The sequence below is a fragment of the Canis lupus genome, chromosome 24, assembly GCF_003254725.2.
Source record: "Canis lupus dingo isolate Sandy chromosome 24, ASM325472v2, whole genome shotgun sequence".
Classification (NCBI taxonomy): Eukaryota; Metazoa; Chordata; class Mammalia; order Carnivora; family Canidae; genus Canis; species Canis lupus.
The window spans coordinates 44,462,956-44,476,591 of NC_064266.1; the positions used below are offsets into that span (position 1 = coordinate 44,462,956).

General features: G+C 54.6%; 1 protein-coding gene across 2 annotated transcripts in view; it reads left to right on the forward strand.

Moving 5' to 3' along the window:
- Window positions 1-13,636, forward strand: part of PHACTR3 (phosphatase and actin regulator 3) — a 210,133-nt gene that overhangs the window by 133,889 nt on the left and 62,608 nt on the right. For both annotated transcript variants that reach the window (XM_025470572.3, XM_025470574.2), the window contains exons 5-7: window positions 1,382-1,597; window positions 6,583-6,757; window positions 7,423-7,670. In XM_025470572.3, the coding sequence (XP_025326357.1) occupies window positions 1,382-1,597; window positions 6,583-6,757; window positions 7,423-7,670 (639 nt within the window). The remainder of the gene's footprint in view (window positions 1-1,381; window positions 1,598-6,582; window positions 6,758-7,422; window positions 7,671-13,636) is intronic.

Here is a 13,636-nt window from a genome sequence, read left to right on the forward strand (position 1 = left end):
CAGCACCTACTTCTCCAGTTTCTTTGAAGTTCTCCAAGGGCAGGTATCAGGCCAGCACCGTGGACAGCGCCCACCCAGCCGGCCCTCCAGAACCTTCCCCATGGTAATCCCATGCTAGGACTTCAGGACCAGCTCTGCCAAGCTGTTCCTCATAGGTGTTTGTATCTTCCTCCTCAGCTGGTTGTAAAAAATAAGATGAGATGTGCAACAGGCACCTGGCACCATACTGGGCACCTGGGGCATGCTCCGAGAGGGCAGGGAGTGCTGGGATCCCAGGTGGGCATGGGGAGGGGACCCACCTCTCCTATCAGGGAGGAGGAAGGGAAGATGAGGTTTTAGGGATAGTTGTGTTTGAGTCAGGCATCCAAGAAGAGTGCCCCCACCTACCTGGAGGCCTCAGTTTCCCCTGGTGGTGAGGCTGCATGAGAGGAGGGAGGTGAGGAGCTGGAGGCGGGAGTTTGAGGCGCGCTGAGGACCCTGACCATGGCAGTCCTGAGGTGGCTTCTGCTGGGGCTCCTGTGCCAGCATCTTTCTCCCGCAGCACTCACGGGGCGGGGACTGGTGGGCAGAGGCCTCACCGGGGAGCCAAGTGGAAAGGAAGTGGGCAGAGGACTTGGGGGTGTCAGTGGGCTGGGTGATGCAGTGACGATCAGTAGAACTTGAGCTGGAGGAAGGGAGAAGTGAACGGGGAGGGTGCTCACGGATTGGGAGAGGGCCGAGGGGTCGACAGGCTCGGGGATGGTGCTCAGGGGGCAGCAGGAAGGAGAAGGGACGCGGGCTCTGGGCGGACTGACCCTTCCTCAAAGCTGGACCTCCTGCCTCCCACGCCACTTGGTGGGGCTCCCAGGCCAGGCGCCGGGGCTGTGGGAAACCAGACCCATAAAGTCAATAGCTGCTGAGTTTGAGGGTCTGCAGGTGCCAGACACACACCTCGTTGTTACTTCCTGCTTAAACCAGCCATCCTGCGAGGGACTGTTGGTGGTTGTCAGGGGTCACATGCGGGTAAATGGGGTACCGGAGTTTTAGGAACTTACCAGGATCACAGTGCAGGGGCTGATGGGGCCTGGGCATGCGTCCATCCAGCACCTGTGATGGTGGCCGTCCCCAGGGCAGGTGGGGGCAGGAACTTTGGCACCACCTGCTGAGTGGGGGAAGGTCTTGAGGTTGCTTCCTCCCCCCATCCTGTCCCTCCCTCTCGTCTCCACTTCTGACAGTTCCACTGACCTCTCAGCTCACAGGAAGTCAGGTCTGCATGCGAAGTGACCCCTCTCCTGTGAGCAGTCCCCCCTCCGCCAGCCCAAGCCCCCCTCCCGTCCTCACTCACATCACCCCAGTCATGGGAGGGATGGCGTGTGAACTCTCTCCTTTGCCTTTGAACCAGCCAAGATGCCGTCAGCGTCCAGAGGTGAAGAAGCAGACGCCGCCGCCGGCAGCCTCCCGCCTACCACGGACGAACCCTCTCAAGCCTTAGCTGGGTCCGACTCCCCGGACAGTCCTCCCAGACCCCTGGAGAGGTCCGTGGGCCAGCTCCCCAGCCCCCCGCTCCTGCCCACCCCGCCGCCCAAGGCAGGCTCCAAAACCACGAAAAATGTCACAGGTGGGTCCGCGTGCACACGTCCTTCTGTTCATCGGTCCGGGCTCTCAACCCGATCGGGGGCCCACCGTGGGCTGGTTCTCAGCCTGGGCTTCGGCAGCCAGGGCTCTGGGCAGGTGCAGGGCAGCAGTTCTTAGCAAGCAGCTCTGGTTGTCGGGAGCAGACCCCTGGGGCCCCCCTAGTAGATGGGGCGGTCTGTTGGCCAGAGTCAGAGATGTCTCCCAGAACCTGAAGGCAGAAGATGCAGCCAGCCCCTGGGATGAGGACTTTGTCTGTCTGGATATTTGGGTGTCCTCTCTGTCTTCTCCTACTTTCCCTCTCCCCTTCCTTCCCCACTCTGCCCCACCTCCCCCCAGTCTCTCTCTCATGGTCTCTGCTCATCTGTTTCCCTCCATCTCTCCGGTGAGCTCCTTCCCTCGAGGCAGAGGTGGGTGGTCAGAGGGGAGCACGGCTGGGTCGGGGCCCCAAAGGCCTCTGCTTCTGTAGCTTTGGCCTCACCGGCTGAGCAATCCCAAGATGTTGAAAAGTTTACTTTTGGAGTTTGGGTCGTACTTGTCCCATCGCTGTTGGAAATGGGAGACACTGCTGGTCTCCAGGGCAGCGGGGAGGGTGCAGGCCCCTCAGTAAGAGGTGACTGTTTTGAAGACTAAATCCTCAGCTGCTGCCTCTGAGGGCAGAGGACATGAAGAGGATGTGGATGGCAGACCTGGGTGGCTTTGCTGGGAGCCCTCGAACACCACCCCCAATACTGCTCCGTCCCTCTTTTTGGGCCACAAGGAGGCCTGGGGACACACCATTTGTTCCTAACGCACGGGCCAGTCCCTCTGGGAGGGGACATGTGCCCGATTCACAGTTGAAAAGACTGTGGCTTAGGGGGCCCCAGCAACAGATCCTACAGCTAATGGAGACCTGACCCCAGTTCTGGGCCTGAAGCTCGTAACCCTCCTCCCCCCCACTGCTCTTTCTGCAAAAACCTTCTTCCCCTTGCTTCACCTGGTCAGCCCCTTTGCATCTCTGTCCCTACTTTAGGGAAGCCAACCCCATAGCAACATGCATCTTGCATTCTGGTACGTGTCGCATCACTTCCCCTTACCCAGTGAGTTGAATGGTGTCCCCTGAAGATGCATGTCTACCCAGAACCTCAGAACATGGCCTTCTTTGGCACGGGGTCTTTGCAGACACAATTCCATCAGGATCAAGGTGAAATCCTCCTGCCATAGGGTGGGTCCTAAATCCAATAAGAATGTCCTTCCGAGAGACCGAGTTTGCAGTGACCTGTTTGCATGCCAAGGCCTGCCGAGGGTTGCCAGCGGCCACCAGGAGCTGGAGGGAAGCCTGGCATGTGTCTCTCTCAGCCCTTAGATGGCTCCAGCCCTGCTGACACCTTGGTTTCAGACTTCTGATGTCAGCAACCATGAGAGAATGAAGTCCGGTTGTTCTGAGTCCCAGCTTGTGGGACTTTGGGACAGCAGCCTGGGACCCCACCGGATCCCAGTGCTGGCATACAGCAGGTGCTCAGCGAGTGCACGTGGCTGTGATGGAAGGAGCAGGTGGGGGTCCTGAGCCAGGTCGTGCTGCCAGGTTCCCGTCACAGCCCCTGCTTCTAACCTCTGGAATGAGTCTAAGCCTGCGGTGTGCCCGTGACCTGGCCACACGGATAAGAGTCAAAGTTCTGAGGCAGAACCACACTGTCCTGCGTCTCCTTACTGTCTTGTGATAATTTCCTTCCCCGTCCGTGGAGACCTGGCACAATTGGAAATCGGATAGGCACCACCCACCACGTTTCATTCTGGCTCCTGTGTAATTGGTTCTGGTCCCTGGATAACCCAGCAGCCCCGAGATGTCCTGCCTCCGCCGCTCGGGACAGATCAGGCCTCAGGCTGCACGTGTCCCCGACGTGACTCTGCTGCTTGTTCACGCAGCCGAAGTGCTCGGTCCCCAGGGCCTCGGGTTCGGCACCTCTGACTTCCACCCTCCCCTTTCAGGGGGCTCCAGAGCATCACGGGGGGTTCGTCTGGGGACTGGATAAGGAGCGGGAGAGCTCCGGAGGGTGGCTTCGGTCTGGATCTCTTTTTTAAGAGCTGAGACCACATTTTGGTGACTTTTGTCTTAATTTTCTCCCTTCTCCCTTTTTTTCCTCCCCTTTTGCCGGAAACGTTGGCTTCAGCCTGTGAGCACTAGGTGGCAGCAGAGGCCCCGTACCTGAGCTTCACTGGGACCCAGGGGGACAGTGTGCCCAAAGCTGAGTCCCCAGGGGGCTCGCTCTTGTCTGACATGGTGCCCCCAGCCTCCACCAGAGGTCAGGGCATCGTGCCCTCACCCCCAGGCCCACTTTGCTGAGTCTCTATGGTGTTTAATTTTTTTTTAATGAGTTGCCAACATTGTAAACATTCAGGTATGTTTAAGTGTTAAATATTGGAATATGTGTAGAACAGTGTAACAGGTGTAAAAATCTTTTACCTGTAATCCTGATTTGTGGCTCCTCTTGAGAAGTCTTCGTAGCTGGCAACCCCGAGCCCCAGCAGCCGCATTAAGGTGAGCAGGTGCTCTTGTGTTTGCTGAAACCCTTGTATCCCCCTCTCCCCCCCTCCCCCCGCCATCATAGGAATTGCCTGAGGTCCTTTGGCTCACCTGTGGCCCACCTGCCTGGACCCGTGTGAGTTAACCCCCTCAGGGCAGAGCGGCTCCTGCCCCTGTCCAGCTAGGGGACAGTCGCCCGTCTGGGTGGGGGTCCTGTGGCCTCTGCCAGCTGTAGTTGGAGTCGTGCTGCCAGGTTCCAGCCCCAGCCCCTGCTACATCCTGGAGGCACAAGTCGGAGGAGGCTCCAGAGCCTGGTTCCTCACGTGAGAAGTGGGAGTGAGGGCCTCATCGCTGGCCCCGGCGAGCCAGGGACGGTGCTCAGCAGAGCGGCACGTGGGAAATGCTTGTTCGGGGTGCCCGTGACTGACAGCGTGTGGAGACCCCGTTAGAGTCCAGGCTGAGTGAGCACAGGCAGGCTGTGTCACCTCACTTTCCCTGGGCTGTGACGGCCTCCTAGTAGGGTGGGGTGAGGGTTCCAGCAGCAGCAGCGGAGCGTCACCTGCTCCAGTGGGGTCCCTGTGATGAGCAGGGGCCGCCCTGTGTGGGGGCTAAGCCAGGGGGTGTAGGCTACTGGGGGTGGCCCTGAGGGCCACGCTCGGAATGGAGCCCCCACCCTGCCCTTCCTGTGACTGGCACCGTCTCATCCTAGGGTGTCAGTCGCTCAGGTGGACCTTCTACTGACCTCTCTGTGGTCCAGCCCACCTGCGTACCGTCCCCCCAGGTGTACTTGGCCCACCTGTGTCCCCCACCCTCAGGTGTGCTCAGCTTACCTGCCTGGCTCCGCTCTCCCTAAAATCCTCGTGTTGGCTTTCTGTCTGCCTTTCCTCTCGTGGCTCCACCCAGCCAGCCTCGAGGCCCTTCGGCAGCAAGGCCTGGGCTGTTTGGCGTTACCTGGCTGTGCCCACAGAAGCAGGTGCTTGTGAAGAAAGCAAAATGACACATGACATGTTTCAACAAGACTTACAGTCTTCCTTCTAGTTTTGTTTTTAATTGGCACAGTCCACATTCTCGGACTGCATCAGAAAGGCTTTGCCTGTCAGTGGTTTAGATCTGTGTCTGTCTGTGTCTCTGTCCCTCTTCCTGTTGAGGCTAAAAAGGGAGTTGATTTGTTTGTATCCAGTCAAGCAAAGTGATGGAGCCTGGAGCCTGCCTCTGCGGAGGCCTGTTTGGGAGCGAGTCTGTGTCTGAACGTAGCACGGGGGTCAGGGAGCATCCGGGATCCTGCTGCCCGGTCAGGGAGCTCTTGGCCCATTTTACGGATAAGAAGGCTGAGGCTCTGGGGCTTTTATAGCTGCTAAGTAGCAGATCGAGGCTCGGGGCCAGATGTGGGCAATGGCCAAACCCAAGCTGTGTGGCGCCCTGAGCCCCCGATGCTGTGGAGGGCTTGCGGTGCACATTCAGGAAGTACCTGGCAGGGGGAGGGAAGCCTCGCCTCCCTAGGGTGGAACTGAGCACACCTAGTCTGGGTCTTCAAACTCAGTTCATGTGTACGAGCGTGTCGCACACGTGTTAAGTGCCAGGCCTCGGGCTACGGCAGGAAGAATGGAAGATGCGGGCTCTGCTCAGAGGCGCAAAGTCGGGTGAGGAGGGCAGACCCGAGGAAGGAATTCATCTCAAGTGGGAGGAGAGGGGTGTCCGGGCTGCCTTGAGTCCCACGGGGCAGGTGTGACGGGCTCTGCACGAGGGTGCAGATTCACAGAAGGTCTCCTGAGGAAGTGAGATTGGTGTAGACGGGAGGGGAAGAGCATTTCAGGCAGGGTGAACAGCCTGTGCAAAGGCTCAGGGTAGAGCATGTGGTTCCCTCGAGGACTAGAAAGCTCCCTCTGCCCTACAGCGAAGAGAGCTTGTGGAGGACAGTGCGGGGGAGATGAAGCCTGAGCGCTGAGGGGGGCAGCCTACAGGGCTCTGGGGTGCTGTGCTGAGGAGAATGCAAGAGGCTCGCCTTCCTGAAAGCTCCCACTGGGTGAGGCTCGGGGGGGGAGGTGGTGGCGCTGGAGGAGATGAGGTGGGGCCAGGATCACGCTGGGTCCAGGCTGAGTGACTCCAACAGAGCTCGAGGAACTACGCTGGCTTCCACAGTAGGAAGTGTAGCTTCAAGAAGCCAAATCTGTGGCAGAGAAACGGGAAGGAGGGTTTTCTGCACCTGAGACCTTGCCCGGGGCCTGTTGTCACGGGTGTCTGTGGAGCTCAGCTCCTGGGATTGGAGGCAGGAGGTTCAAGGACAGATGGAGCTGGGCAGAGGTGAACCTCATCTCAGGCTCTGGGGGCAGGGGACCTGGCGCGACATCCAGAACAGGATGTGAGGGTCATGTGGCCGGGGGCTGTGTCCTCTGCTCCTGGGCTTGCGTCTCTCTGCAGAGTCCCTCCTCCCAGAGACTTACACTCCTGTCGTCCCTCTCATGCTCCAGGCCAGCCTGTGCTCTTCCAAGGCCCTGGTGGGAAGAGCACGGACCCTCCCCTCCGAGGACAGCTCTCCACGCCCACGGGGTCTCCACATCTCACCACTGTCCACCGGCCGCTGCCCCCCAGCCGTGTCATTGAGGAGCTGCATAGGGCGCTGGCCACCAAGCATCGCCAGGACAGGTGAGGCCCTCCCCCTGGTCGGGAGACCCACGTGCCCAAATCCCCACCAGCCTCGTGCTCTTCACCTGTGTGGTCATGGGGCTCAATGCACGGCTGTCACCGTCTCAGCATTCTTAATTTTTGGATAAGAGCATCACCTTTTTACTTTGCACGGAGCTCTGGTCTGGGTTGCCACATTCTGGGAGAGGACGTTCAGGGGGTGCACACGTGGGAACCTGGCCACAGAGGCACCCCCCCCATTTCTCCCGATGGATCCAGGCTAGGGTGGGGGCACCCGTGGAAGAGAAGTAGATGTCACACTGGCCCAGGACTTGGGAGTTTTCATTAGGCAAGAGTGCAAGGAAGCCCGTTCTGGAAGCTTTTACTCTTTTATTTTTGATCTCGCGTGTCCATAGACCGTGAAAGAGAAATGAGTTGATGCAGGGCAGAGCAGTTAGGTAGCGGGACCTGTGTATGGTTTGGCAGAAGCACGGCGCAGAGGACCCGGGCCTTTGCTGCACGGAGTGGGACGGGATCCTAACGTGCCTCTCTCCTGCATGTGCCAGCCGGGGCCACTGGGCCGTGGATGCGGGATGGAGGCCGCGGGGCCCCCTTTGCGATACCATCACAAGCCAGGTCCTCCGACGAGGCGGGCAGCGTGTAACCCGAACTGTCTTCTGGTTCAGTTTTCAAGGAAGGGACAATAAAGCGTCCCCGAAGAAGCGCGTGGACGTGCGCCTGTCCAGGACATGCAGCGTGGAGCGGGGCAAGGACAGGGAGGAGGCTTGGAGCTTCGACGGGGTCTCGGACAGCAAGCGGACCGCGGCCAAAGGGTCTGAGGAGGACAAGGAGAACCTGATTGTGAACTCGGAGCTCAAGGACGACCTGCTGGTGTATCAGGACGAGGAGGCGCTGAACGACTCCATCATCTCTGGTGAGGAGGGCCCGGAGCCTGCCGTGCGGGGTCGCGGGCCGCCCTGAGGGCCACAGGGCCTGGGGACGAGGAGGCGCCTCGAGAGCATGGAGGAGGGGACAGGGCCAGGCCGGGGTGCCCCCAACAGGAGGGGAGGGGGCTGCGTCTCTGAGGATGAGCAGGGGGGCCCCTGCAGACTGGCGGGTGAGGTTGGGAGATGCACAGTGAAGCCGGATTATTTTGGTAACTGCGTATTGGTTTTTGTGTGTTTTTGAAAACACGCGAAAGAGGCTCAGTACGTAACTTTGTGGGTGTCGCTGCTTAGGGAGATGTGGCAAAAGTCGTATAGGTGGTACGCTGAGGGCTAACTTTTGGAAAATAGAGCAAAGAATGCTTCTGGGAAGGCGAGGCTGAAGTGGGAGGGAGAGGGCCGGGGTCCTGCGGCCATCCAGGTGTGGCGCGCGCGTGGCCGTGCCTGCGTGTGTGGGCGCTCATCCCGGGCCATCAGCTCACGTGGGCTCCGGAGCTCGGCACTGCTCCATCCTGGCTTCTGGACTCAGGCTCAGGGAGGGGGAGCATCGTGGCCCCGGGGAGGGGGGATGGAGCGGAGGTGCAGGTCAGGCCAAGGGAGTGCAGGGCGGGTCCCCTGCAGGCTGTCCAGGCTGTGCTGAGGGCCTGCTCCTTGCAGGAGGGTCGATTTTCTGGTGACTGTCACCACCGTGGGCAGAACTCTGGGTGGAGGCACCGGGGACCCAGCCCAGCAAATGGCTTCTTCCTTGGGTGTTGGGTGGCAACTGAGGAAAGGGCTGACGTTGACTTGGGTCCTGGCTGGTCCCCAGGGACGTGGTACCATGACCAGGTGGATAGAGCCTGGGGTTAGACAGCAGCCTGGCTGTCACCCTTCCTGTCCACTTGTATCCTTCTGAGCCTTTTCCACCCCGGCCAGCGAAGCCTGTGAGGAGCACCAGCATCCTGTGCATTGGGAAGACGCTGACTTTGATCACTGAACCAGAAACCTGGAGCCGGTCACTGGCCGAGGGATCTGGACATGTCCGAGGAGCTGCGGCCTGTGGGCTTCCCCAAGCTTACCTGCCCCAGGACTGTCTTCCTTGAATACCCGTCAGCCTCTGAGGGACGGGGTCAGGAGGGAGATCTCTGAGAACGGCTGGTGTAAGCGAGGGTGCCAGGCTGGCGCAGGTGCCTTCAAGCTCAGCACCAGTGACATCAGGGGCTGGGTGGTTCTCTAGGGCGGGGTGAGGGCTGCCCTGTGCCTTGGAGGGTGTTGAGCAGCATCTTTGGCCTGCACCCCCTGGACCAGTTCCCTCCAGCTCTAGGGGTGGACGTGTCTGCCTCTTTGGCTGCCCGTGGCTCCAGACGCTCCTGGGCTTGGCAGCTGCTTCCCCCAGTCTCTGTATCTCCTCAGTTTCTCCTCTTCTCCCTGGGCCCTCTCCCTTTCTCCCATCTGCACGAGACCTGACCAGACCAGACCTGACCCTGCTGAGCTCCTGAGATCAGATGAGACAATCTGGATAATCATGGATGAATCTCCTCATTTTGACATCCATGAGTACATCTACAAAAAATAAATTGCATCTTTTCCCAAATAAGGTCGCATTCATAAGTATAGGGTACACACATCTTTAGGGGTCACCATTCCACCTCTCCAGCCACTCCCAGTGGCATAACAGGCTTCTCACTGAGCCACTGTGGTCTAATGGGAGCAGGAGGGTAGGACTCCTCCTAGAAACTCTGCTGCTAACATGCGCAGGCTCACCACCAAGCTGCCCGGGAATGTGCTGCACTTACTGCATTTGCAGAGCCTGGACAGAGCATCCTCTCCTCTGTCCCTTCTTCTGTGGGCACCGCTGTTCTGGGTTCATGGTCAGGATCTCACATTCAACCCTAAGAACATCCTGCCATGGGCTGGGCTTTTTGCACACGCCATCAGGACTTCCTGGAGATTCTAGTCTTCTGCAAATTGAGCCTGTGGGGGCTCATCCCAGGTGCATGATAACGGCATTCCCAAATCATGGAAATACAGCATGGGAAGGGGTTTCCTTGATTTTACACATTCTCCTAGGTGTTCGTAATTCTCTCAAAGTTAAGAGCCTCTCAGATAAAGTACTTGGAAGGAAAAGTTCTGTTTTGTACTAGAAAAAGTCTAGAAACATTACCTTGTGAAGGAATGTAACTCACGGAAGGAAAGGCCCATGAAAACATTCTGCTTTGCGTGGAAGGACAGTAGCGGCAGGGATCAGTTATTTGCTTCTTTTGGATTCAAGAAGCTTTGCAGGCATTGTCCCGTCCCACGTGATCAGCCCAAAGATGTGCCACCCTGAGTTCTGTAATAAGGTGGCATCCTATGCATCTGAGTTAGAATTTCATTTCTAGAGCTGGGGGTGGCCCCGTCCAAGGCAGGTTGCCTTATGGATCCGCCGGAAGGCTGTCCGACCTGGCTGAGTTGGAGTGAAAAAAAAAATGTATCTATTGTGCTCTGAGTCTGACAATGGATTTCCATGCAGAGCAAGTCAGATGTCTTGGTCAACACAGAAAGATGTGTGACGGACGGCGGATTGATGCTTCGTGCCCACCTGCAGCGGGTAGAGCTACCTTCACGGGCATGTACAGTCAGTGCTCGGTAAAAACAGGACGCCGGGGGCGTTCTCAGCTTCAGCAAAGGTGAATCATTAAGATTTAATTCTTTTTACGAGCAGTTGTAGGTCCACAAGAAAATTAGGAGAGAGTTAGAGAGACTTCATGAGCGTCCCCAGCCCCGCACCTGCATTGCCTCCCTGTTACCATCGTCACTCCAGAGTGGTGTGTTTGTGACAGTTGACGAGCCCGCCCTGACCCCTCATCCCTCAAAGGGTTCACTCTCCGTGTTGTGCATTCTGTGGGTTTAGGCAAGTCGACAATGACTTGTGTCTGCCATGATTCCATTCAGAGAATTTCCACTGCTCCAAAAATCCTCCATGCTCCCCCTGTTCATCCCTCCCACCCCCACCCTCACCCCCACCACCGCTGAGCTTCTTATTGTCTGTAGTTTCACTTTTCAGGAATGTCATATGGTTGAAATCACGCAGTGTGTACCCTTTCCAGACAGCCTTCTCTCACTTAGTAATACGCATTCAAGTTTTCCTCCGTGTCTCTTCATGGCTTGATGGCTCATTTCTTCTCTGTGCTGAATGGTATTTCATTGTCTGGATGGACCACAGTTTATCCGTTCCCTCCTGAAGGACGCTCTGGTCTCTGCCAAGTTTTGGTAATAATGGATACAGCTGCTATACAAACCCATGTGCAATTTTTTTTGTGTGTGTGTGGACGTGATTTTTCACTTCTTTTTTTAATTTCTTTTTTTTTTTTAATTTTTATTTATTTATGATAGTCACAGAGAGAGAGAGAGACGCAGAGACACAGGCAGAGGGAGAAGCAGGCTCCACGCACCGGGAGCCCGATGTGGGATTCGATCCCGGGTCTCCAGGATCGCGCCCTGGGCCAAAGGCAGGCGCCAAACCGCTGCGCCACCCAGGGATCCCCGATTTTTCACTTCTTTTGAGCAAATACCACGCAGCCCGATTGCTAGATTGGTATGCTAAGACCATGTTTAGATTTCTAAGAAACCATCCAATGGTCTTTGAAGTGGCTGCGCCATTGCGCATTCCCACCAGCATGAATGAGCGCTCCTGCTGCCCCATGTCCTTGCCAATGTCGGGTGTCATCAGCGCTCTGGATTTTGACCCTTCTCAGAGGTGTGTGGTGCTGTCTCGTTTTAATTTGCATTTCTCTGAGGACCTACGATGTGGAGCATCTCTGCATGCTCGCTTGCTATCTGTGTATCTTTGGTGGGGTGTCAGAGTTTTGGATCCATTTTTTAATTGGGTTATCTGTTTGCTTAGGGTTGAGTTTTAAGAATTCTTTATATTCAGGATGAAGAGCCCTTTATCAGATGTAACTTTTGGAAATATTTTCTCCCAGCCTGTGTCCTCTCTTGTTCTCTTGACATTGTCTTTCACAGAGCAGAGGTTTTTAGTTTTAATGGAGTCTAGTTTATTGATTATTTTTATCATGTGTTGTGCTTTGAACAGTGTATCTAAAAGGACATCACCATATTCAAACTCACTTAGGTTTTCTCATGTCGTCCTCCAAGAGTTTTATAGTTTGGAATTTTACATTTAGGTGTATGACCTATTGTGTGAAGGTTATATGGCCCATGTCAAGATTCTTTTAATTTTTTCCATGCGACTGTCCAGTTCTAGCCAATTTGCTAATTAATTTATTTAATGTAGAATTTTAATTCATCATAAAAATTTAAAATTTATTTAACAATTTAACATATTTAGACATTTTTTTAAAGTAGGCTCCATGCCTAGCATGGAGCCCAGTGCTGGGCTTGAACTCATGACCCTGAGATCAAGACCTGAGATGAGATCAAGAATCAGACACCTAACCGACTGACTGAACCAGACACCTCTAATATTTATTTAACAATTTAAAGAATTATTCCAAATATAATGTTGAGGATTTTTGCATTGGTGTTCACGAGAGATTTTGGTCTATAGTGTTTCTTTCCCCACAATGTCTAATACTAATAATTTTGGTATTAGGGGAATGCTGGCCTCAGAGTGAATTAGCATCCTGTTCTCAGCTTCTGTCCTCTGCAGGAGATTGCAGGGAATTGGTATAATTTCTTTAAAATTTCAGTAGAATTCACCATTGAACCCATCTTGGCCTAGTGCTTTCTGTTTGAAAGGTTATTAATATTGATTCAATTCCTTTAATAGATTTAGGCTTGTTCAGATCATCTGTTTATTCTTTGATTTTGGACAGATGTGTCCTTCGAGAAATTGGTCCACTTCCTCCAGGTCATGCAGTTTGTGGGAATGGAGTTGTTCATAGTATATCTTTATTCTTTTAATGTCTATGGGGTCTGTAGTGATGTCTCTTCTTTCATTTCTGATATTAGTAATTTGTGGCCTCTATCTTTCTTTTCCCTTAGTTATCCTGGCTGGAGGTTAATCAATTTTATTGATCTTTTCAAAGAACCAGCTTTTGGTTTCATTGATTTTTCTCTGTTGATTAGCTATTTGTTTTTAAAGATTTATTTATTTATTAGAGATACAAAGAGAGAGGCAGAGAGAGAGACAGAGAGACAGACAGGCAGAGGGAGAAACAGGGTCCCTGCATGGAGCCTGACGTGGGACTCGATCCCGGGTCTCCAGGATCACGCCCTGGGCCGAAGGCAGCACTAAACTGCTAAGCCACCGGAGCTGCCCTGATTTGCTATTTTGAATATCACCGATGTCTGCTCCAATTCTTATTTCTCTCCTTCTACTTACTCTGGATTTAATTTGTTCTCTTTTTCTAGTTTCTTAAGGTGGAAATTCAGATGACTGATTTTTTTTATTTATTTATTTATTTATTTATTTATTTATTTATTTATTTATTTTTAAAGATTTTATTTATTCATGAGAGACAGAGAGGGAGAGAGGGGTGGAGACACAGGCAGAGACACAGGCAGAGGGAGAAGCGGGCTCCTCACAGGGAGCCCAATGTGGGACTCCGTCCGGGACCCCAGGATCACGCCCTGAGCCAAAGACAGATGCTCAACTGCTGAGCCACCCAGGGACTGATCAGCCATCCCAGATGACTGACTTTAGATCTTTCTTCTTTTCTTTTTTAAAGACTTTTTCTTTCTTTCTTTCTTTCTTTCTTTCTTTCTTTCTTTCTTTCTTTCTTTCTTTCTTTCTTTTTCTTTCTTTCTTTCTTCATGAGACACACACATAGACACACACAGACAGAGAGCGAGAGAGGCAGAGACACAGGCAGAGGGTAAAGCAGGCTCCATGCAGGGAGCCCGATACAGGACTCGATCCCCGGCCTCCAGGATCATGCCCTGGGGCGAAGGCAGGCACCAAACCGCTGAGCCACCCAGGGATCCCTCTTTCATCTTTTCTAATCCATACATTCAGTGCTATAATTTTTCCTCT